This window comes from Salvelinus sp. IW2-2015, linkage group LG9, assembly GCF_002910315.2.
Source record: "Salvelinus sp. IW2-2015 linkage group LG9, ASM291031v2, whole genome shotgun sequence".
In the NCBI taxonomy this organism is placed as follows: Eukaryota; Metazoa; Chordata; class Actinopteri; order Salmoniformes; family Salmonidae; genus Salvelinus; species Salvelinus sp. IW2-2015.
The window spans coordinates 21,794,068-21,820,064 of NC_036849.1; the positions used below are offsets into that span (position 1 = coordinate 21,794,068).

The window sequence follows — 25,997 nt, forward strand, 5'->3', positions numbered from 1 at the left end:
TTAACCCCAGTGCATCCAGTTTGAAGATTAGGAGACAGTGGTTAACTGTATCAAATGCCTTCTGTAGGTCAAGCAGTACCATTCCACACAGATTTCCCTCATCAATCTCTTTCCTGATGAAGTCAGTCAAGTAAAGTAGACATGAATCAGTGGAGTATGTTTTTCTAAAACCCGACTGAAAATCATACATTAGACCATGTTTGTTAACATATTCATACATTTGCTCATGTACAATTCTCTCCAGGATCTTTGATGTTACACAGAGGATAGATACAGGCCTATAATTCCCAGGGTCAGACTTKATCCCCTTCTTATACAGAGGTAAAACTTTAGCTTGTTTCATGTCCCTGGGAAAGGTGCCTTGTTCAAGAGAGAGATTAACGATATGCCTAATACAAGGGCCAATTTGCTCAGCAGAATCTCTAAGAAACCTTGCAGGAATATTATCCAGGCCTGTGGCTTTGGAGCATTTAAGCTCTGCCAGCATACTGACTGTTTTGGCTGTTGCTACCTTTGAAAAAGAAAAAGAGTTTGGCTGAACCCCTAACTCTACATAATACCTCTTGACTTGGTTGCTTCCATACAAACCAGAACTGGTGGGCAGCTTGCTAACCAGCTTGCTGGCAACAGAAGTTTWAAAAAAATAGTTGAATTCATTTGCAACCTCTACTTTTTCATATACCATCTCCCCGTTGATGTTCAGCCCAATACTGTTAAGTTTGTTTTTGGTGGTACTACTACAGCCTAGTTCCTTAAATGATTTCCAAAGCTTTTTAGGGTCATTTTTGTTCTCAATTATTTTCTCAGCAAAGTAACCCCTCAGCAAAGCTTCATCCATCCTCCTCTGTGCTTAATTTCTGTGACGTTTATATAGGACAAAATGATGCTGCTCTTGAGAGTTCTTAAACTTTTTAAAGGCCTTATTCCTTGCTCGGATAAATTCTAGAATCTCATGATTAAACCAAGGGCTAGATCTCTGTTTTACCCTGACCCGTCTAATGGGAGCCATCACATTCACCACATCAAGGAATCTACATTTAAAGGCTTCCCAGGCACTGCCTACCCCTACACTATCTAGCACAGGTGACCAGTCAATTTTACCCACTTCCTCACTAAACTTTAACAGTATTTTTTGAGTCCACTGATTCTAACGGTTTTGTGACACTTAAATAGATCTTTAAAAATCCTCCATGTGCAAAATGTAATAAAATGATCACTGATTCCATAGACTATTACTCCACTCTGCGATATTTTAGATTTATCAGACACCAATATTAAGTCAATCGTACTTTGCACTGTTTCACATATCCTGTTGGGATACCTTCTTTTGAAACCTTCTATGAGCTTATTCCAAGCCTGTACAATCTATCCCCTTACACTGTAAAGTGAATCATTTTTAGGGCTAACACAAAACGACACACATTAGTGCTAAGTGTATGTGTGCTCGCAGGTAGACATGGATATCAAATCCATACAGTACATCCATACAGTATACAGTACATCCATACAGTATACAGTACATCCATACAGTACATCCATACAGTATACAGTATATCCATACAGTACATCCATACCCATACAGTATACAGTACATCCATACAGTACAGCCATACAGTATACAGTACATCCATACAGTACATCCATACAGTATACAGTACATCCATACAGTATTCTCAGAGAGAAGGGAACACAATGTGTCAGCTGAAGATCAAAGCTCTGTCCGTATCAGTCCTGTACACACCACTCAGAGTGAGCTTATCTTCTCAGCACACTGGAAAAGCACACGGCCACTGCAGACTGGAGCTAAAAGGGGACACACTAGGGTTAAGCTGCTTTCAATATTAGTTATTTTTCAAAGGATAACCTATAAGTATTTAAAAGGCATGTGGAATCTGAAGCCATATGACTGTGTGTAGACAGACTTCTCATACTGTAGAGTCAGGCTGAGAAAACTAGACTGAAATCTAGCTTCATTCCACATGGACAGAGAGAGCACTTCCTGTCAATAGCAGGCTGGATGTCAGCTTGACTGGGGCCCAGGTTTAAAAATGCATGGAGATAGAAGTTCAGTCAGGCGAAAGTGGAGGTAAGGTATCACAAATAGAGTTTGAACTCAGTTTGTTAAAGTTCTCACTCAACAGTCAATACAGGAGAAAGACTGAGCAGCCTACTAGGTCAATAACATACAGAGGACACTGCATACACCTGCAATACCAACATGCCAATAAAGCACATGACACATACAGCATGTTCTGCACCTCACACCAGTAACAGTGTGTGTGTGTGTGTGTGTGTGTGTGTGTGTGTGTGTGTGTGTGGTGTCGTGTGTCTATATCGAATCTTCCATTCCTCTCAAATTTTAGAAAAAGCTGTTGAGCAACTCACTGCCTTCCTGAAGACAAACAATGTATACGAAATGCTTCAGTCTGGTTTTAGACCCCATCATAGCACTGAGAATGCACTTGTGAAGGTGGTAAATGACCTTTTAATGGCATCAGACCGAGGCTCTGCATCTGTCCTCGTGCTACTAGACCTTAGTGTTGCCTTTGATACCAATCGATCACAATTTCTTTTGGAGAGACTGGAAACCCAAATTGGTCTACACGGACAAGTTCTGGCCTGGTTTAGACTTATCTGTCGGAAAGATATCAGTTTGTCTCTGTGAATGGTTTGTCCTCTGACAAATCAACTGTACATTTCGGTGTTCCTCAAGGTTCCGTTTTAGGACCACTATGTTTTCACTATATATTTTACCTCTTGGGATGTCATTCGAAACATAATATTAACTTTCACTGCTATGCAGATGACACACAGCTGTACATTTCAATGAAACATGGTGAAGCCCCAAAATTGCCCTCGCTAGAAGCCTGTGTTTCAGACATAAGGAAGTGGATGGCTGAAAACGTTCTACTTTTAAATCACGGACAAAACAGAGATGCTTGTTCTAGGTCCCAAGAAACAAAGAGATATTCTGTTAAATCTGACAACTAATCTTGATGGTTGTAAGTCGTCTCAAATAAAACTGAAGGACCTCGGCGTTACTTTGGACCCTGATCTCTCTTTTGACGAACATATCAAGACTGTTTCAAGGACAGCTTTTTTCCATCTACGTAACATTGCAAAAATCAGAATTTTCTGTCCAGAAATGATGCAGAAGAATTAATCCATGCTTTTGTTACTTCTAGGTTAGACTACTGCAATGCTCTACTTTCCGGCTACCCGGATAAAGCACTAAATAAACTTCAGTTAGTGCTAAATACGGCTGCTAGAATCCTGACTAGAACCAAGAAATTTGATCATATTACTCCAGTGCTAGCTTCCCTACACTGAATTCCTGTTAAGGCAAGGGCTGATTTCAAAGTTTTACTGTTAACCTATAAAGCGTTACATGGGCTTGCTCCTACCTATCTTCCGAGTTGGTCCTGCCGTACATACCTACACGTACGCTACGTCCACAGACGCAGGCCTCCTAATTGTCCCTAGAATTTCTAAGCAAACAGCTGGAGGCAGGGCTTTCTCCTATAGAGCTCCATTTTTATGGAATAGTCTGCCTACCCATTGAGAGACGCAGACTCGGTCTCAACCTTTAAGTCTTTACTGAAGACTTATCTCTATGATTGAGTGTAGTCTGGCCCAGGAGTGTGAAGGTGAACGGAAAGCTCTGGAGCAACGAACCGCCCTTGCTGTCTCTGCCTGGCCGGTTCCCCTCTCTCCACTGGAATCTCTGCCTCTAACCCTATTACAAGGGGCTGAGTCACTGGCTTACTGGTGCTCTTTCATGCCGTCCCTAGAGGGGTGCGTCACTTGAGTGGGTTGAGTTACTGACGTGATCTTCCTATCTGGTTGGCGCCCCCCCTTGTTTGTCTGTGGTGGAGATCTTTGTGGGCTATACTCGGCTGTCTCAGGATGGTAAGTTGGTGGTTGAAATATCTCTAGTGGGTGGGGGGCTGTGCTTTGGCAAAGTGGGTGGGGTTATATCCTTCCTGTTTGGCCCTGTCCGGGGGTATCATCGGATGGGCCACAGTGTCTCCTGACCCTCCTGTCTCAGCCTCCAGTATTTATGCTGCAGTAGTTTATGTGTCGGGGGGCTAGGGTCAGTTGGTTATATCTGGAGTCTTCTCCTGTCTTATCCGGTGTCCTGTGTGAGTTTAAGTATGCTCTCTCTAATCTCTCCTTCTCTCTTTCTTTCTCTCTCTCGGAGGACCTGAGCCCTAGGACCATGCGTCAGGACTACCGGGCATGATGACTCCTTGCTGTCCCCAGGCCACCTGGCCTTGCTGCTGTTCCAGTTTCAACTGTTCTGCCTGCGGCTATGGAACCCTGACCTGTCCACCGGACGTGCTATTGTCCCAGACCTGCTGTTTTCAACTCTCTAGAGACCGCAGGAGCGTTAGAGAACTCTTTAATGATCGGCTATGAAAAGCCAACTGACATTTACTCCTGATTATTATTTGACCATGCTGGTCATTTATGAACATTTGAACATCTGGGCCATGTTCTGTATAAGATCTCCACCCGGCACAGCCAGAAGAGGACTGGCCACCCCTCATAGCCTGGTTCCTCTCTAGGTTTCTTCCTAGGTTTTGGCCTTTCTAGGGAGTTTTTCCTAGCCGCCGTGCTTCTACACCTGCATTGCTTGCTGTTTGGGGTTTTAGGCTGGGTTTCTGTACAGCACTTCGAGATATTAGCTGATGTACGAAGGGCTATATAAAATAAACTTGATTTGAGTGTGTGAGTGTGTGAGTGTGTGAGTGAGTGAGTGAGTGAGTGAGTGAGTGAGTGAGTGAGTGTGTGTGTGCAAATAAGAAGCCAACTGCAGTGAAACATGAGAATATAGGGGACTGATTGAGTATGCCTGGGTAGCTCTCTGACAGAGTTGAGTGTAGGCCTGCTGACACCGTTTGGCCTAGATCTCACATGGAGACCAGTAGGCCCATGTCCAGACCAATCATCTTCTTCTGTCCTGCCCTGCTAGACTGACATCTATTGACACAGTGAAAAGAACACTCCCCTCACTAGGGCTGTGATGATACCAGTATGACAATAAAATGTACATGGCAAAAACAAAAACATGACGCAGACCAGACACTTTGGTCCTTTAAAAACCTGCTGTATGTTAAATATTATGTGCTATAGATTGGACATAAATAAATGTGACTCTGGATGACAACATCATGTTTATTTCCAACATTAGGGATGTTTTTCTAAAGAAGTTAAATCCACTTCGTGTGTCATTTCCTTGCTACAATATTAATGAGTATCGCGATACTGGTATTGTCCTGGCCCTACCCCTCACAGACTGCTCCTCTCTCAACCACTCGTCCTGATCCAGAGACTCCCAGTCAGCCCTGCCCTGAGCAAATGTTACTGGAGAGCTGCATGTTTATATTGGAAACTGGAGCTGCCGTTTCAGTCAGGTGGGGAAACAAGGTGGGGGACTTTAACCTCCAGGAGAGGCACCAGAGCATGGAGAATGACAGCACAACACTCACCTCTACTGAACAAAAACACATGAATACAGTACAAAGCAAGATTTCTGCCATCTCTGTGTGCTGCCTTCAACACCAGTGAAAAACTAACTGGGTCTATTTATTCCTTAACAATCCGCTTTCTTTTTCTATTTGAGGTGAATTCAGGACGTAGGCAGACAGGTGGAATCAGCATAGGGCTGGGAATTGTCAGGGACCTCACGATACAATATTATAACGATACTTAGGTGCCGATGCGATTTTCACGATTCTATTCGTATTGCAATTCGATACTGTGATTTTTTTGCGATTCGATATTCCAAACATATTGCTCACCATATGTCTGCTGCAGAGGGACAAKAGATAAGTGCTGAAAACATATTGGTTCCCTATTTAAAAAGAAGATGGAGAACAAGCTATGCAAGTACAGCAAAGTAGCGCAAAAATAATATTGTGTTATTGTCAAAAAGATACTATACATCATCAAATATAATATCCCGATATGTAACTGTATCGTTTTCCCCACCACCACGGAAACTGTGTTGGCCCCTCCCCTCAGTAACAAGCAGAGTTGAGTAAACAGGTTGAATGCTGTAACCCCAGAGACAGATCTGATCCATGTCTACGGCTGGAACTGTCACTAGACATCAGACAGAGAATCATCATCATTCAGAACAGARAGRTACAGCAACTTACTTCAAAAATAAAGAGGATAGAGTCCAGCTCCTCCCTCTGAGATTTGTTCCCTGAAAGAGAGAAGAGACCATTCAAATGTCACTCTGTGACAAGAGTCACTGACTCAAAGCCACAAGAGGGTTGAATATGTCAGATGTTGCTTGTTAGGGGAGGTAGATGTTGCTTGTTAGGGGAGGTAGATGTTGCTTGTTAGGGGAGGTAGATGTTGCTTGTTAGGGGAGGATATGCAAAAAACACATTTCCATTTCACACCTGTAAAGGTTACCCACTTGTACACACAGTGAAACAGCACCCCCTAATTATATGTATTATTATAGACCGTTTCATCCATAAAAGACATTTCAACATTGGGGTTTGGAAACTGCCACTTCTTCCTACAGTTCTTTATTTAACCCTTGTTATAAGTCCAGCATCTGCTTTTCATTCAGATCACTTTTGTAAGTCTTAACTGATCACAACACTGGGGATGTCAGTTCTGTATTACAAGGAAGTGAGAAACATTGACTTGGATAAGAGCTGAGGGCCAGGGTAGTAGGAAAGAGGCTCTATGGTACTTCATCATTCCAGAGCACTGACAGTCGTGTGACTTTCATGAGTGTGGACTGTACACCCTTCTGTGTGTGTTTAGAACGAGGTCATCATCAAAGTATAGCCTACTCTAGTCCGGGTCTAAAGCTGTGAGGAGGAGTCAGCATTCTCCATGATGTCATCAGAACAGTGCTTTAAAGAGTAGTGAGGATGGGGAAAGTGGAAGGGGTTGATTATTGAAGGCCCTATGATGGAGCATGCATTAACCATGGAGGTTGTCAGCCAGGACTCACAGTGAGTGCAGGAAGGGGACTTGGGGAGAGGATTACATTACAGAGCCTATGCATTAACAGACAGACAGACAGCAGGGTCCAAAAACAACCCCTGGCTGTGCCCCCCCCAAGCACTTGTGTAGATCTGAAAGAGAAGGATAGGTAGGCTATAAGCAATATGGTAGTATTGACGTGTAGCTCCACCTTGCCCTCTGGTAGGTAAATACACTCCATTTTCTCTGGGTTCGATAACGGGCAAGATCAAGCTCTTTTTTGTTCTACTCTCCTCCTCCTCTCTAAATGTGTTTACATAGAGTACATGTCTCTGTCTCAGAGAAATCCTGCACTAAATCTATTTCTTCACTGAAGGAGGAGGAGTGTGTCAGAGTAAGTGTGGCTGGTATTGACAAGACTGTTCTGAGAAGGAGAGGGTTCTGGGAAATCTGAGAGTGCTGTGATGCACTTTCTAGGTTCTTCTAGGCCCAGCCCCCAGCAATATTTCCTCGCTTTCTACTCTGCCACAATCCATTGTGTAGACATAGTCCTATATTTTATAGCAGTGACAGAAGATTGCAAAAAAAATATGAATTCATGAAACGAACGAATCTAAACCCTAAAATAATGATATTCCTATTGTTCCCCACAAGTTAATTTGATAATGTAGTGCATTACTCTGAGGTTTTACACCTCATCGTGCTAGTACTCTTTTCCCACTCTGAATGTCCCCAAATCACTGAACATTCTTTGGTTGCACACTTAAATAATTTCACCAGTAGCGGTGCGTGGGTACAATCACCAGAGATGCCAAGCCAGGGAAAAAAAGCCATATTACAATCTATGTTAGAGGTCGACCGATTAATCGGAATGGCTGATTAAATTAGGGCCGATTTCAAGTTTTCATAACAATCGGTAATCGGCATATTTGGACACCGATTGTGGCCAATTACATTGCACTCCACGAGGAGACTGCATTGCATGCTGACTACCTGTTACGCGAGTGCAGCAAGGAGCCAAGGTAAGTTGCTAGCTAGCATTAAACTTATCTTATAAAAAAACAATCAATCAATCTTAACATAATCACTAGTTAACTACACATGGTTGATGATATTACTAGTTTATCTAGCTTGTCCTGCGTTGCATATAATCGATGCGATGCCTGTTAATTTATCATCGAATCAAAGCCTACTTCGCCAAACGGATTATGATTTAACAAGCGCATTTGCGAAAAAAGCACTGTTGTTGCACCAATGTGTACCTAACCATAAACATCAATGCCTTTCTTAAAATCAATACACAAGTATATATTTTTAAACCTGCATATTTAGTTAATATTGCCTGCTAACATGAATTTCTTTTAACTAGGGAAATTGTGTCACTTCTCTTGCGTTCTGTGCAAGCAGAGTCAGGGTATATGCAGCAGTTTGGGCTGCCTGGCTCATTGAGAACTGTGTGAAGACCATTTCTTCCTAACAATGACCGTAATTAATTTGCCAGAATTGTACATAATTAYGACATAACATTGAAGGTTGTGCAATGTAACAGCAATATTTAGACTTAGGGTTACCACCCGTTMGATAAAATACGGAACGGTTCCATATTTCACTGAAAGAATAAACGTTTTGTTTTCAAAATTATAGTTTCCGGATTTGGCCATATTAATGACCTAAGGCTCGTATTTCTGTATGTTATTATATTATAATCAAGTCTATGATTTGACATTTGATAGAGCAGTCTGACTGAGCGGTGGTAGGCAGCAGCAGGCTCGTAAGCATTCATTCAAACAKCACTTTTTTGTGTTTGCCAGCAACTCTTCGCAGTGCTTGAAGCACAGCGCTGTTTATGACTTCAAGCCTATCAACTCCCGAGATTAGGCTGGCAATACTATAGTGCCTATAAGAACATCCATATACCTAGTCAAAGGTATATGAAATACAAATGGTATAGAGAGAAATAGTCCTATAATTCCTATAATAACTACAACCTAAAACTTCTTACCTGGGAATATTGAAGACTCATGTTAAAAGGAACCACCAGCTTTCATATGTTCTCATGTTCTGAGCAAGGAACTTAAAAAAGTTAGCTTTTTTACTTGGCAAATATTGCACTTTTACTTTCTTCAACACTTTGTTTTTGCATTATTTAAACCAAATTGAGACTAAGGTGATTTTATTGATGTATTATATTAAGTTAAAATAAAAGTGTTCATTCAGTATTGTTGTAATTGTCATTATTACAAATATATACATAATACTTTAAAAATATATATATATTAAAAAACGGACGATTAATCGGTATCGGCTTTTTTTGGTCCTCCAATGAATCGGTATCGGCGTTGACAAATCATAATCGGTCGACCTCTAATCTATGTATTGTGATAATTGTGTTGTTTGCTCTATAACCGGTTAGTTCATATGCCTTTCCATCATGATATATGGGCCTAAGGGCAAGACAATAAGACACAGTGGCAGAATAAATTCAATCACAGCTTTGTTTCATCACAAAACTGGAGAGCAACATCTGTCCGGTGAAGTTCACAAAACATATTGCATGTAACAAACAGAACATGGCCTACAGCATGGTCAAGCAAGTTAATGTTTCCGACATGTTCAGACTAGTAAACTATTGATTTAAAATCAAGGAGCGTTACCGCAAGTCGCAAAGTAAACAGGCACTGCCTCCACCAAGAACCATTTCAACATCATCTAATCACCTATACATCTAATACAGTGACAACTAAAAGATAACAAAAAGTATTTAGTCCAATCAACGTAAGCTAAATGATGTGGCTGTCGATGGTACTGATTTGTGTGTGTGTGTGTGTGTGTGTGTGTGTGTGTGTGTGTGCGCAACTAAAAGTAAAAAAAAAACATGTTAACTCACCCTACTTGCAGAGAAAAGCCAGCAATGACATCCTCCTCTTTCATGTTGCCTAAACTGTCTATGACTCTGTCATACAGTATACGCTTTAGTTTGTTGTTCTAGGCTACCTGTCCTTCCCTTGTAACTTTTTTAGTGGTGCGTCAGGACCATTCACAGTTGGGCTCACGCAATTTACGCAATTTTTTTAAATCAAGGAAGGCCAAATGCTCGCTGGCTTCCCTTGCATTCAATGCTACGGGTTGCAACAATGTCACACTCTTTTTGACCAGACAGCATCAGATAGTTGGGCTACACATACTGAGAAAGAGGGTCGCTGTTTCGCCGATGATATACACTCAGCCTCTTGCAAATTGGAGGAAATGTGTGAAACACAGAGAGACTAAAATGTTTATTTATTTATTTATCATTTTTGGGGGGGAAGCCTGGCTTCCCTACACGCCACTGCATTTCACTGCTGCAATGCAATACTAGATCTGAATTTCTGTTCATCTAATTGGCTTTGAACAGCTAAGGGAAGTCGTTGGAATGAAAATTACAACCCCTGCAGGATTGAACACGACACCTGCTCTGAGCGAGCTGAAAAAGCCATTACCCAGCTAATTATACACTCTACTACTGGGGGTTGGTTACTGGAGTAGTAGCCATGGGCACAGTTTTAAACAGACACACAGGCAGCACACTCTTACTTACCTTTTTGCTTTAAGTTACTTTCCAGTGTAATGAAATTTTCATAGAAGATAAAATAAATCTGAGAACAGTTGCTTTCGAAGAAGGTCTTCAATTCACTCTTCTCAAAGATATCTGCAAAGGAAACAGACAGAAGCACACAGTCAGATCAATTTCAACTACCCAGACGAACAAAACAAAAAGGATTATTGTTTAGTGAAACTGGGAAAAATTTAAAATGGCTGCCATTACAGCATTGAAAATGAAAGCTAAATTCCAGTGAGCCAATTATCCATAATTCTTCATGTCTCAATCAAACATATGGTGTCATACATAATCATATAGCTTAAACATCCTTGGTGATAACTCAATGGACATGAGGATTTACATAACAGCACACCAAGGACTTTGTGAGGAAAAACGTCAACTACAAATCAGGCTAACATGTTATAAAGAAAGCAGTTAAATCAATGGATGAGGATGATTCTGTCTGTTTAAATGGTGCAGATCATTCAACTGTGGTCCTCAGCAGATCTGAGGGGGAGAGATGCACACGGCTGAAATGAGAATGGAATCCCCAGGAGCCTCACTGATGAGCAGGGAGATAGTGAGGTACAGGGGAGGGCAGAACCATAGAATTAAAATGTAGGCCAATCTCTATGGGGAGAGGAGCGTCATGACACATGTCAAAGTGACTTCATTCGCGTAAGCCGTGTGCAATTACAGAATCTAGAACAACCATATTATTAGTCTTCTCTCCAATCCTTTGTATAACACATTGTTTTCGGGTTGTTTTTTCGATTAGTTAAAAGTGCTGACCTGCGTACGTGCATGCAACTGCTGGCCCGGTTTCCTCTTTATTTAACCTTTATTTAACTAGGCAAGTCAGTTTAAGAACAAATTCTTATTTACAATGACAGCCTACCTTGGCCAAACCGGACGACGCTGGGCCAATTGTGCGCCACCCTATGGGACTCTCAATCCCAACCAATCTCGACCTGGTCTTAAACCTAGTGCACTCCATCTCCATAATAGATCATCCCAGATTATTAACACCACAGCTCACACGACACATGGCTAAGTGCTTCTACATTATGGTGAGGTCAGCACTTTTAACTAATAAAAAAACAACCCCCACCCCCTCTGTTGTATTTGTTGGCATGCTAAACATGAATGGCAGTTCAACAAGTGACAAAGATGACTAAAAAGCTCATAGATCTGCGACAAGGCTAGACTGACTTTACGGCAGTCATTATTTCCCTATTAGGATGTCAATCCAGAATCAGGCTTGGTATCAATCACAAAACCTTTCTCTTCCATGCCATGTCCCCTATGATGGGAACATTTAACAGGGGCAGACTTCTTCCCCCTAATTGAGCAATTAAGATTCACCTTCTGTTCAGTCTCTCCTGCGCCTCAGTTCTGTTCAATACACCCTCTTTCACCACCAGCCAACTGGATGGGGCCCAAACACAGCCCAGATAGTCTCCAGTAATTGGCTCAGAGAGATGGCTGGCATTTGTATCCAACCAACCACTGTGGGACAATGACAGTCTGTCTGGTGATTTATGTTAGTCCACAGATTAAAGCAGAGATACAATGAAGAATCATACATCCCTCCCCTGTAATAACATTTGAACTTGTGTTCCATGGATCTCGCCCACAGTTAAAGGCAAACAACAACGGCCATAATAGAATAAATGGACCTGGATGAGACAGGAGCTGGTCTCGTCCTTTGTTCTCAGGTTAATCTGATTGCAGCTCTGATCTGATTGAATAAGGTCTGGTATTGGTACATTCATCACAAGCGTCTGCAACAGAGTGGAATTGCAGCACCACATGCAATACAATATGTGCAACGCAAGGCTAAATATAAACCATAATAACAACAATGCCGTCATACTGCAGTATTCCCAAAAGTATAGATATTGGCAGCAAAACACACAGTAGCACCTGAACACTGACATGTGACTGCCCTTAACTGTGTGCCAAAAACAACATGGCCAAGCATGGCGGATAAGTCTCCTTCAAAAAAAAGTGACATCTTTTTTTAAGAACACAATCCTCTTAATAAGGCTGGAGGGACATTTCATTCAGACTCCATTAACACTTACTTACTAACATAATACTAGTGGTGGGAATTGCCAGGGACCTCATGATACGATATTATCACGATACTTTGGTGCCAATTCCATATGTATGCCATTCTCACGATTGCGATTCGATACTGTGATTTATTGCAATTCGATGTTCCAAACATATTGCTCACCATATGTCTGCTGCAGAGGGACAATAGAGACATGAGAAAACTAGCTTTGATCAGTCATGGAAATAAAAGKGCTGAAAACAAATTGCCTTCCTATTTAAAAAGAAGATTGAGAACAAGCTATGAAGGAAAAATATCGGAGTTTTGGTGCAGGTGCAGCCAACTAGCGCAAAAATACTATTGCGAGTCAAAACTATAGGATCAAAAATAATATTATCACTACATAATACCCTATCCTGCACACGTTCACTGGCACACTAAGCACTTTTGAAATGTTGTGATTCATTGAGTGCATGATCTGTGATGAGAGTGATGTGTGAGCTTGTGTACTGTGTATTTCTCTCTCTCTAATGGGTCTGGCTCAGACGGAGCTGATGGCTCTCATAAGCACTTTGTGACATCTGCTGATTTTATTGATTGAATTTGATTGATCCAGCCCAGTCTCAGTTAGTAGGATACAAAATGTCCCTTCAAGTCTGCCACCAAAAAATGTATTTTCAGTGTGTGTGTGGGGTCGGTGTGTGTGTGTGTGTGTGTGTCAGCTTGTAACAAGCCCCTACTGCACTACGCTTGTTTAATACAAGCCAAGCCCCTGCAACACCTCTCTCTCTCTATATCCCTCTCTCCCAGAGGCAACACTTCATTATATATTATTTCTCTAACACCTCTTGATAGTATCTGCCATACTGGTGCTGGTGCAGACAGTCACTGAGCTAATCCCACACTGCTTTTAGTTCACACTTAAACACACACCCTCAGCCAATCAATATAAAACTCACTGTCTGTCTTACAAGACAACACATCAGGGCCCGATCTAGAAATCACAGCCCCAGTATTGAGCCAGAAGAATTGTTGTGCATTTTAACTAGCCTAGCCATTCAAGCTACTGTTCACCTGAATAGCTTACAGGCCTAATAACCTGGAGTTGAAAATTCCAAGGGCTACTAGGAAGACTAATCACACACTTTAAAGGGTGCTTTCAAACCCAATTAGTTTGGAGTAGAGTGTTTTTTTTCTAACTCTGGTGCATTTTCCCCCTTAGTTTGGTTCGTTTGGACTGGTGTGAACACCATCCTCAATCTGAAGCACACTAAACAACACACCGTGGTTCGCTCAAAAAGGGTGGTCTCGGTCAGATTCCATTCGTACCATGGTGCGGTTCGCTGCAGGTTAGAACGCAGTCCGTACCAAACACAGGAAAATAACTAGAGATGCATAGTATTATTGGTTGTTTGACTGCGAGCATTTAATGAAATGCACACAGTACCATAACCTGATATCTCTGAAACATTCTGAGTATAGCAGTGCATTTATGAGTGTAACCGATTCAGATTAGGGGAGACGGCTGCTATGCCAGGGATATACAGTAGGTTACTGTATAGCCTATTCATGTCACAGTTAGAGCGGCTATTATCCCGCATGTTGTTGGAAGGCCAAAGTGGAAGAAATATGAATATTGGGGCAAGTGATACTTCATGATAATCATAGATGGATTTAATGTGAGAATTTGTCAAATAACTAGCATGGACACTTGGTTTTGTTTAGGATTTTTTGTTCATTTGACAAATGAAACCAACCAGACCAAATGGAGAAAATAAAAAGACAATGTAACAAATAATTGAACTCTGATTTGAACTAGGTTTACAGCTGAAAACGGTGTATAAAAATGCTCTAACTGTACACTGCAGACCGCACCAACAGTGAGGAGGTCCAGTGAGGGCAGCAGATGGTACTGGGTCTGTACCGAGGGCCCAGGGCCCGGGCGAGGCTCTTATCTCAGCCTCTCACATGGTCCACTTTTCAGCACTGCTGATTGTGTTAGAGCGCTTCCTGCCACTCAGGAAAACATGTTGGCTCATCAGCAGCAGTAGCCACCAGCTAACCCACCAGTCTGCTGGGGGAGGAGAGGACCAGCAGACATCCTAAGGGAAGGAGGGAATCAGGAGGGCTTGAGGGTTGTGCGTGCGTGCGTGCGTGTCTGGTAACAGAGACAGTGTGAAAGAGAAATGAATGCACAAGTGCAAGCGGAGGGTCAGTGGTCAGCTGATAAAGCCATCCCCAGGTCACTTCCTCCCATATCCTTGATTCAGCATGTCGCCTCACTTCGAGTTCTTAGGAAACTATGCAGTATTTTGTTTTGTTATGTATTATTTCTTACATTGATACCCCAGGAAATCTTAAGTCTTATTACATACAGCCGGGAAAAACTATTGGATATAAGAGCAACGTCAACTTAGCAACATTACGACCAGGAATACGACTTTCCCGAAGCAGATCCTCTCTTCGGACCATCACCCAGGACAATGGAGCTAATTCCAGGAGGCGATCCAAAACAACGACGCCTCAGAAGGGTCGGACGAAGCGGCCACCTGGCCAGGCTCCGTAGCATGCACATCGCTCCTGAGTATACTACTAGCCAATGTCCAGTCTCTTGACAACATGTAGATGAAATTCGAGCAAGGGTTGCCTTCCAGAGAGACATCAGAGATTGTAACATTCTCTGTTTCACGGAAACATGGCTCTATCGGAATGTGTTGTCGGAATCGGTTCAGCCAGTGGGCTTCTCCAAGCATCGCGCTGACAGAGATAAACACATCTCTGGGAAAAGGAAGGGCTTTATGATTKATGCTTTATGATTAACGACTCATGGTGTAATCATAACAACATACAGGAACTCAAGTCCTTCTGCTCACCAGATCTAAAATTCCATACAATCAAGTGCTGTCCATTTTACCTACCAAGAGAATTCTCGTCAGTTATAGTTACAGCTGTGTACATTCCCCCTCAAGCAGACACCAAGACGGCCATCAAGGAACTTCACTGGACTATATGGACTATACTCGACCAGCACACAAACATCCTGTGGCGGACTGCACTAGCATMGACTAGTCCCCGCGATATGCAACTTTTTAGGGAAGTCAGGAACCAATACACGCAGGCAGTCAGGAAAGCAAAAGGCTAGCGTTTTCAAACAGAAATTTGCATCCAGAAGCTCTAACTCCAAAAAGTTTTGGGACACTAAAGTCCATGGAGAATAAGAGAACCTCCTCCCAGCTGCCCACTGCACTGAGGCTAGGTAACACTGTCACCACCGATAAATCCACGATAATCGAGAATTTCAATAAGCATTTCTCTACGGCTGGCCATACATTCCTCCTGGCTACTCCAACCCCGGCCAACAGCTCCGCCTCCCCCGCAGCTACTTGCCCAAGCCTCCCCAGCTTCTCTTTCACCCAAATCCAGATAGCAGATGTTCTGAAAGAGCTGCAAAACCTGGACACGTACAAATCAGCTGGGCTAGACAATCTGGACCCTCTCTTTCTAAAATTATCCGCCGCCATTGTTGCAACCCCTATTACCAGTCTGTTCAACCTCTCTTTCGTATCATCTGAGATCCCTAAAGATTGGAAAGCTGCCGCGGTCATCCCCCTCTTCAAAGAGGGTGACACTCTAGACCCAAACTGTTATAGACCTATATCCATCCTGCCCTGCCTTTCTAAAGTCTTCGAAAGAAAAGTTAATAAACAGATCACTGACCATTTCGAATCCCACCTTACCTTCTCTGCTGTGCTATCTGATTTTCGAGCTGGTCACGGGTGCACCTCAGCCACGCTCAAGGTACTAAACGATATCATAACCGCCATCGATAAAAGACAGTACTGTGAAGCAGTCTTCATCGACCTGGCCATGGCTTTCGACTCTGTCAATCACCGTATTCTTATCGGCAGACAACAGCCTTGGTTTCTCAAATGACTGCCTCGCCTGGTTCACCAACTACTTCTCAGATAGAGTTCAKTGTGTCAAATCGGAGGGCCTGTTGTCCGGACCTCTGGCAGTCTCTATGGGGGTACCACAGGGTTAAATTCGCAGGCCGACTCTTTTCTCTGTATATATCAACGATGTCGCTCTCGCTGCGAGTGATTCCCTGAGCCACCTCTACGCAGACGACACCATTCTGTATACATCTTGCCCTTCTTTGGACACTGTGTTAACTAACTTCCAAACTAGCTTCAATGCCATACAACACTCCTTCCGTAGCCTCCAACTGCTCTTAAACGCTAGTAAAACCAAATGCATGCTTTTCAACCGTTCGCTGCCCGCACCCGCCCGTCCGACTAGCATCACTACTCTGGACGGTTCTGACTTAGAATATGTGAGCAACTATAAATACCTAGGTGTCTGGCTAGACTGTAAAATCTCCTTCCAGACTCATATTAAACATCTCCAATCCAAAATCAAATCTAGAATCGGCTTCCTCTTTCGCAACAAAGCCTCCTTCACTCAAGCCACCAAACATACCCTCGTAAAACTGACTATCCTACCGATCCACGACTTCGGCGATGTCATTTACAAAATAGCCTCCAAAACTCTACTCAGCAAACCGGATGCAGTCTATCACAGTGCCATCCGTTTTGTCACCAAAGCCCCATATACTACCCACCACTGCGACCTGTATGCTCTCGTTGACTGGTCCTCGCTACATATTCGTCGCCAAACCCACTGGCTCCAGGTCATCTATAAGTCTTTGCTAGTTAAAGCTCCGCCTTATCTCAGCTCACTGGTCACCTTAGCAACACCCACCCGTAGCACGCGCTCCAGCAGGTATATCTCACTGGTCATCCTCAAAGCCAACACCCCCTTTGGCGTCCTTTCCTTCAAGTTCTCTGCTGCCAATGACTGGAACGTATTGCAAAAATCACTGAAGTTGGAGACTTATATCTCCCTCACTAACTTTAAGCATCAGCGGTCAGAGCAGCTTACCGATCACTGCAACTGTACACAGCCCATCTGTAAATAGCCCATCCAACCTACTAGCTACCTCATGCCCATATTTGTTTTTGTTTTCCGCTCTTTTGCACACCAGTATTTCTACTTGCACATCCTCATCTGCACATCTATCACTCCAGTGTTAATTGCTAAATTGTAATTACTTCGCCACTATGGCCTATTTATTGCCTTACCTCATTTGCAAAAACTGAATACAGATTTTTCTATTGTGTTATCGACTGTACGTTTGTTTATCCCATGTGTAACTCTGTATTTTTGTTTTTGTCACATTGCTTTGCTTTATCTTGGCCAGGTCTCAGTTGTAAATGAGAACTTGTTCTCAACTGGCCTACCTGGTTAAATAAAGGTGAAATAAAAAAATAAAAAATAAAAATGGGGCAATCCATTTCCATGTCTGTCCATAAGCTGCCTCTTAATTTGATATAATGAAGCTGTGGTAACTCCAGTACCTTGAACACGAGGTGGAGGCAGCGTGTGTGTGTGTCTATGTGGAACCGGATCAGTTCTGTTTGACATCCTGCCCTGCTGCATGTCACAGACCCATCAGAGCCTGTCATCAGGCTCTTCCACCCCAGTCCTCAGACTGACCGACTCACTGCTCTGCTCTCCATCTGCTCAAATCCCTCTAACCAGACTGTGGCGCGTGACAGATGAAGTACACGGAGAGGCACGGGAATATTCCTGACAGAGGGAGGGAAGTCTCAAGAGAAGGACCTGGCCATCTTCTAAAGAGACAATTCAGTACTATTGATCTGCTGTTCACACTGGTGAATTTCAAATGGACTCCCTTTGCACTGTGCGTGGTTTTGTGTGTTTGAGTAGGACATCAAGTTGGCTTCAGGTTGAACCCCCCCACTCAACARGCCTCTCAGTTCTCCTGTCGCTGTGCCAACGGATGCAGAACTGGTTCTGCAGCCCCTGGGAATGCAGGAGGTTGGTATTTGTATCCTGTCCTTTACACAAAACACAACACCTGTGTCCATGCTATGCTCAGACACCCCTCCACTCCTACAGGATCAGCACAGAGTTGAGCTGCCTGCCTGGGGAAACAGGAGGGGGAATCTGCAAAACACCAGCCATAAAGCTGTCATCTTCACACAGCGCTATTATGGAAGATAGATATGTGAGGAGAGATGTTTTGTTGTTTCACTGTTGACTGGAACAGGAGGAGAAACGCTGTTCCGATCATGCTGCTTCCTGCTATTACTTCTCAGAGAGCTCTCTCTGTTTGTGGAAGTGAGCGAGTGCCAACATTTCACAGATCCCGACACACAWGCACCTCTCTCAATACAGTGGAGGAGGGTGTGTGTGTGCGTGTGTGTGCGCGTGTGTGTGTGTGCGTGTTTCAGGGAGATCGGCCGAGTTCAACAGCAGAGAACAGACCTGGGGTCAATTTCCATTCCAAACAGTTACATTTGTAATTCCACTCGGCCAATCTCTAATCCGCCTCAGCAGTTCGGACACAGAGCGAATGCCTTGTATCTTAAATGATAGTAAGCCACAACAGTACTATTGAGTCACTCATTAATTAAGTATGGCCAACAACCAGAATGGGTCATATCCCAAAGAAGAACACTTCATCGTATACGTACATTAGTATGTTATGAACATGTGTCATTAGACGGAGATGGCAGCATCGCGACTAGCTCTTAGAAGACTTTGCAGTATTTTGTTTTTTAATGTACAATTTTTTATATTATTAGCTCAGAAAATGTTTTATGTAATTACATACAGCCAGGAAGAACTATTGGATATTAGAGTGGCGGTAACTCACCAGAACTACCATCATTATGACCAGCAATACGACATCCCTGGAGCAGATCCTTTGTTCACTCTCCCCAGAGCAATCAAACGTATTCCGATCCAAAACTTCGCCGGCGGAGGAGAGGCACTCGAGGTGGCCTGCCGGTTCAACTCAGGAGGCGCTTTCACCACCCACCGCTTCCGAGTATATTACTGGATAATGTTCAGTCTTTGGATAACAAAGTTGATGAGCTTCGAACAAGGATTTCTTTCTAGAGAGAGACATCCGGGCCTGTAACATACTCKGTTTCACGGAAACATGGCTTACTCTGGAAACTCTAATCGGAGTCAGTAAAGCCAGCAGGATTCTCAGTACATCGCGCAGGCAGGAATAAATATCTCTCGGGAAGCAGAAGGGCGCAGGGGTGTGTTTCATGATTAACGACTCATGGTGTAATTCTAGGAACATTCAGGAACTCAAGTCATTTTGATCGCCCGACCTAGAATAAACATATTGACTGTCCTACTCACGCTACTAAGAATCTCAACCATGGCTATTTAAAACTTCCGGAACACTTACAAGGCCCTCCCCTGCCCTCCTTTTGGCAAATCTGACCACGAATCCATTTTGCTTCTCCCATCCTATTAGGCAGAAACTCAAACAGGAAGTGCCCGTGCTTCATACAATTCGACGGCGGTCTGACCAATCAGAATCCATGCTTCGGGATTGTTTTGATCACGTGGACTGGGATATGTTCCGGGTAGAGTGCAAAAATAATCTAGACGCATACACGGATACAGTGACTGAGTTCATAAGGAAGTGTATAGGAGATGTAGTACTCACTGCTGTGACTATTAAAACCTACCCTAACCAGAAACCGTGGATAGATGGTAGCATTCGCGCAAAACTGAAAGCGAGAACCACCGCATTTAACAAATGGCAAGGCGACTGGTAATATGTCAGAATATAAAGAGTGTATTTATTCTCTCCACAAGGCATTCAAACATGCTAAAYGTCAATATAGAGATAGTGGAGTCGTAATTCAACGGCTCAGACACGAGACAAATGTGGCAGGGACTTCAGACAATCAAGTGTCTACAAAATGAAAACCAGCCACGTCGCCGAGACCGAAGTCTTGCTTCCGGACAGGCTAAACACATTCTTTGCACGCTTTGAGGATAGCACAGTGCCACCGACGCGGCCCGCTACCAAGGACTGTGGGATCTCCTACTCCGTGGCCGACATGAGTAAAACATTTAAACGTGTTAACCCTCGCAAGACTGCTGGTCCAGATGACATCCCTAGCCACATCCTCAGAGCATGTGCAGACCAGCTGGCTGGTGTGTTTACGGGCATATTCAATCTCTCCCTATCCCAGTCTGTTGTCCCCACATGCTTCAAGATGGCCACCATTGCCTTCTTGGGTACTGGAACAAAGGTACCTGAAATAATTGACTATCACCCCATAGCACTCGCCTCTGTCATCATGAAGTGCTTTGAGAGACTAGTCAAGGATCATATCACCTCCACCTTACTTGCCACACTAGACCCACTTCAATTTGCTTACTGCCCCAATAGATCCACAGACGATGCAATCGCCATTGCTCTGCACACCACCCTATCCCATTTGTACAAGAGGAATAACAGTTGAAGTCGGAAGTTTAAATACAACTTAGCCAAAATACATTTAAACTCAGTTGTTCACAATTCCTGACATTTAATCCTAGTAAAAATTCCSTGTCTTAGGTCAGTTAGGATCATCACTTTATTTTAAAAAATACAAAAAGTCAGAATAATAGTAGAGAGAATGATTTATTTCAGCTTTTATTTATTTAATCACATTCCCAGTGGGTCAGAAGTTTACATACACTCAATTGGTATTTGGTAATATTGCCTTTAAATTGTTTAACTTGGGTCAAACGTTTCGGGTAGCCTTCCACAAGCTTCCCACAATAAGTTGGGTGAATTTTGGCCCATTCCTCCTGACAGAGCTGGTGTCACTGATTCAGGTTTGTAGTCCTACTTGCTCGCCCACGCTTTTTCAGTTCTGCCAACAAATTGTCTATAGGATTGATGGCCGGGCTTTGTGATGGCCACTACCTTCAACGGTACCGACTGTGTTACCTTAACCATTTTGCCACACTTTGGAAGTATGCTTGGGTCATTGTCCATTTGGAAGACCTGCAGTTACCACAGCTTTAACTTCCTGACTGATGTCTTTAGATGTTGCTTCAATATATCCACTAATTTCCTGCCTCATGATGCCATCTATTTTGTGACGTGCACCAGTCCCCAAAGCAGCAAAGCACCCCGAACACTTGATGCTGCCACCCCTGTGCTTCACGGTTGGGATGGTGTTCTTCGGCTTGCAAGCGTCCCCCTTTTTCCTCCAAACATAACGATGGTCATTATGGCCAAACAGTTCTATGTTTGTTTCATCAGACCAGAGAATTTTCTCCAAAAAGTACCATCTTTTGTCCCCATGTGCAGTTGCAAACCGTAGTCCGGCTTTTATATGGCGGTTTTGGAGCAGTGGCTTCTTCCTTGCTGAGCGCCTTTCAGGTTATGTCGATATAGGACTCGTTTTTACTGTGAATATACAGTGAGGGAAAAAAGTATTTGATCCCCTGTCTGATTTTGTACGTTACCCACTGACAAAGAATTGATCAGTCTATACTTTTAATGGTAGGTTTATTTGAACAGTGAGAGACAGAATAACCACAAAAATATCCAGAAAAACGCATGTCAAAATGTTATAAATTGATTTGCATTTTAATGAGGGAAATAAGTATTTGACCCCTCTCAATCAGAAAGATTTCTGGCTCCAGGTTCTTTCATACAGGTAACGAGCTGAGATTAGGAGCACACTGTTAAAGGGAGTGCTCCTAATCTCAGTTTGTTACCTGTATAAAAGACACCTGTCCACAGAAGCAATCAATCAATCAGATTCTAAACTCTCCACCATGGCCAAGACCAAAGAGCTCTCCAAGATGTCAGGGACAAGATTGTAGATTACACAAGGCTGGAATGGGCTACAAGACCATTGCCAAGCAGCTTGTGAGAAGGTGACAACAGTATTCGCAAATGGAAGAAACACAAAATAACTGTCAAACTCCCTCGGCCTGGGACTCCATGCAAGATCTCACCTCGTGGGTTGCAATGATCATGAGAACGGTGAGGAATCAGCCCAGAACTACACAGGAGGATCTTGTCAATGATCTCAAGGCAGCTGGGACCATAGTCACCAAGAAAACAATTGGTAACACACTACGCCGTGAAGGACTGAAATCCTGCAGCGTCCGCGAAGGTCCCCCTGCTCAAGAAGCACAAATACATGCCCGTCTGAAGTTTGCCAATGACATCTCGAATGATTCAGAGGACAACTGGGTGAACGTGTTGTGGTCAGATGAGACCAAAATGGAGTTCTTTGGCATCAACTCAACTTGCCGTGTTTGGAGGAGGAGGAATCTGCCTATGACCCCAAGAAACCATCCTCACCGTCAAACATGGAGGTGGAACATTATGCTTTTGGGTGTTTTTCTGCTAGGGACAGGACAACTTCACCGCATCAAAGGACGATGGAACAGGGCCATGTACCGTCAAATCGGGTGAAAACCTCCTTCCCTCAGCCAGGGTATTGAAAATGTGTCGTGGATGGGTATCCAGCACGACAATGACCCAAAACACACGGCCAAGGCAACAAAGGAGTGGCTCAAGAAGAAGCAATTAAGGTCCTGGAGTGGCCTAGCCAGTCTCCAGACCTTAATCCCATAGAAAATCTGTGGAGGGAGCTGAAGGTTCGAGTTGCCAAATGTCAGCCTCGAAACCTTAATGACTTGAAGAAGATCTGCAAAGAGGAGTGGGACCCTCCTGAGATGTGTGCAAACCTGGTGCCAACTACAAGAAACATCTGACCTCTGTGATTGCCAACAAGGGTTTTGCCACCACGTACTAAGTCATGTTTTGCAGAGGGGTCAAATACTTATTTCCCTCATTAAATGCAAATCAAATTTATAACATTTTTGACATGCGTTTTTCTGGATATTTTTGTTGATATTCTGTCTCTCACTGTTCAAATAAACCATACCATTAAAATACAGACTGATCATTTCTTTGTCAGTGGGCAAACGTACAAAATCAGCAGGGGATCAAAACTTTTTTCCCTCACTGTAGATACTTTTGTACCGCTCCAGATTCACACAAGGTCCTTTGCTGTTTGGGATTGATTTGCACGTTTTGCACCAAAGTACGTTCATCTCTAGGAGACAGTACGCGTCTCTTTCCTGAGCGGTATGACGGCTGTGTGTCCCATGGTGTTTATCTTGCGTACTATTGTTTTGTACAGATGAACGTGGTACCTTCAGGCATTTGAAATTGCTCCCAAGGATGAACCAGTCTTGTGGAGGTCTACAATTTTTCTTCTGAGTCTTGGCTGATTTCTTTTGATTTCCCATGATGTTCAAGCAAAGAGGCACTGAGTTTGAAGGTAGGCCTTGAAAACATTCCACAGGTACACCTCCAATTGACTAATATTATGTCATTTAGCCTATCAGAAGCTTCTAAAGCCATGACATCATTTTCTGAAATTTTCCAAGCTGTTTAAAAAGGCACAGTACACTTAGTGTATGTAAACTTCTGACCCATTGGAATTGTGATACAGTGAATTATAAGTGAAATAATCTGTCTGTAAACAACTGTTGGAAAAATTACCTGTGTCATGCACAAAGTAGATGTCCTAACCAACTTGCCAAAACTATAGTTTGWTAACAAGAAATTTGTGGAGTGGTTGAAAAATGAGTTTTAATGACTCCAACCTAAGTGTATGTAAACTTCTGACTTCAACTGTATGTAAGAACGCTGTTTATTGACTATAGTTCAGCATTCAATACCATTGTACTCTCCAAGTTCATCATTAAGCTCGAGGCCCTGGGTCTCAACCCTGCCCTGTGCAACTGGGTCCTGGACTTCGAAGGGTGGTGAAGGAAGGAAACATCACCTCCACTCCACTAATCCTCAATACTGGGGCCCCACAAGGGTGAGTGCTCAGCCCTCTCCTGTGCTCCCTGTTCACCCATGACTGCATGGCCAAGCACACCAACTCAATCATCAAGTTTGCAGACAACATAACAGTAGTAGGTCTTGATTACCAACGATGACGAGACAGCCTACAGGGAGGAGGTGAGGGCTCTGGGAGTGTGGTACCTGGAAAACAACACTCTCGCTCAACGTCAACAAAAGGATATGATCGTGGACTTCAGGAAACAGCAAAGGGTGCACCCCCCTAACCACATCGACGGGACCGCAGTGGAGAGGTGGAAAGTTTCAAGTTCCTTGGTGTATAAATCACTGACAAACTGAAATGGACCACCCACACAGACAGTGTGGTGAAGAAGGTGCAACAGAGCCTCTTCAACCTCAGGAGGGTAAAGAAAATGGCTTGTCACCTAAAACCCTCAAATTTTTACAGATGCACCATTGAAAACATCCTGTCGGGCTGTATCTCCGCCTGGTGTGGCAACTGCACAGACAACAACCGGAAAGCTCTCCAGAGGGTGGTGCGGTCTGCACAACGCATCACCGGGAGCAAACTACCTGCCCTCCAGGACACCTACAGCACCCGATGTCACAGGAAGGCCAAAAAGATAATCTAGGGCATCAACCACCCGAGCCACTGCCTGCTCACCCCGCTATCATCCAGAAGGCGAGGTCAGTACATGTGCATCAAAGCTGGGACCGAAAGACTGAAAAACAGCTTTTATCTCAAGGCCATCATATTGCTAAACAGCCATCACGAACACAGAGAGGCTGCTGCCTATAGGCAAAGACTAGGAATCACTGGGCACTTTAAGGAATGGAACACTAGTCACTTTAATAATGTTTACATCTCATGTGTAAACTCAGCAAAAAAACATATGTACCTTTTTCAGGACCCTGTCTTTCAAAGATAATTCGTAAAAATCAAAATAACTTCACAGATCTTCATTAAACAGTTTAAACACTGTTTCCCGTGCTTGTTCAATGAACCATAAACAATTAATGAACATGCACTTGTCTAACAGCTTACAGACGGTAGGCAATTAGGGTCACAGTTATGAAAACTTAGGACACTAAAGAGGCCTTTCTATGGACACTGAAAAACACCAAAGAAAGATGCCCAGGGTCCCTGATCATCTGCGTGAACGTGCCTTAGGCATGTTGCAAGGAGGCACGAGGACTGCAGATGTGGCCAGGGCAATAAATTGCAATGTCCGTACTGTGATACGCCTAAGACAGCGCTACAGGGAGACAGGACAGACAGCTGATCGTCCTCGCAGTGGCAGACCACATGTAAAAAAACCTGCACAGGATCGGTACATCCGAATGTCACACCTGCGGGAAAAGGTACAGGATGGCAACCACAACTGCCAGAGGTACACCAGGAACGCACAATCCCTCCATCAGTGCTCAGACTGTCCGCAATAGGCTGAGAGAGGCTGGACTGAGGGCTTGTAGGCCTGTTGTAAAGCAGGGCCTCACCAGGTCCTCAACAATGTCGCCTATGGGCACAAATCCACCGTCGCTGGACCAGACAGGACTGGCAAAAAGTGCTCTTCACTGATGAGTTGTGGTTTTGTCTCACCAGGGGTGATGGTCGGATTCGCATTTATCGTTGAAGGAATGAGCGTTACACCGAGGCCTGTACTCTGGAG

At 43.6% G+C, this 25,997-nt stretch overlaps 1 protein-coding gene across 1 annotated transcript in view; it reads right to left on the minus strand.

Annotated features, from left to right (window-relative positions):
- The window catches only part of LOC111969029 (ral GTPase-activating protein subunit alpha-2-like), a 196,638-nt gene that overhangs the window by 143,137 nt on the left and 27,504 nt on the right, over nt 1-25,997 (minus strand). Inside the window, 2 exon segments of the mRNA XM_070445286.1 lie at nt 6,165-6,214; nt 10,535-10,645. Of these exon segments, the coding sequence (XP_070301387.1) occupies nt 6,165-6,214; nt 10,535-10,645 (161 nt within the window).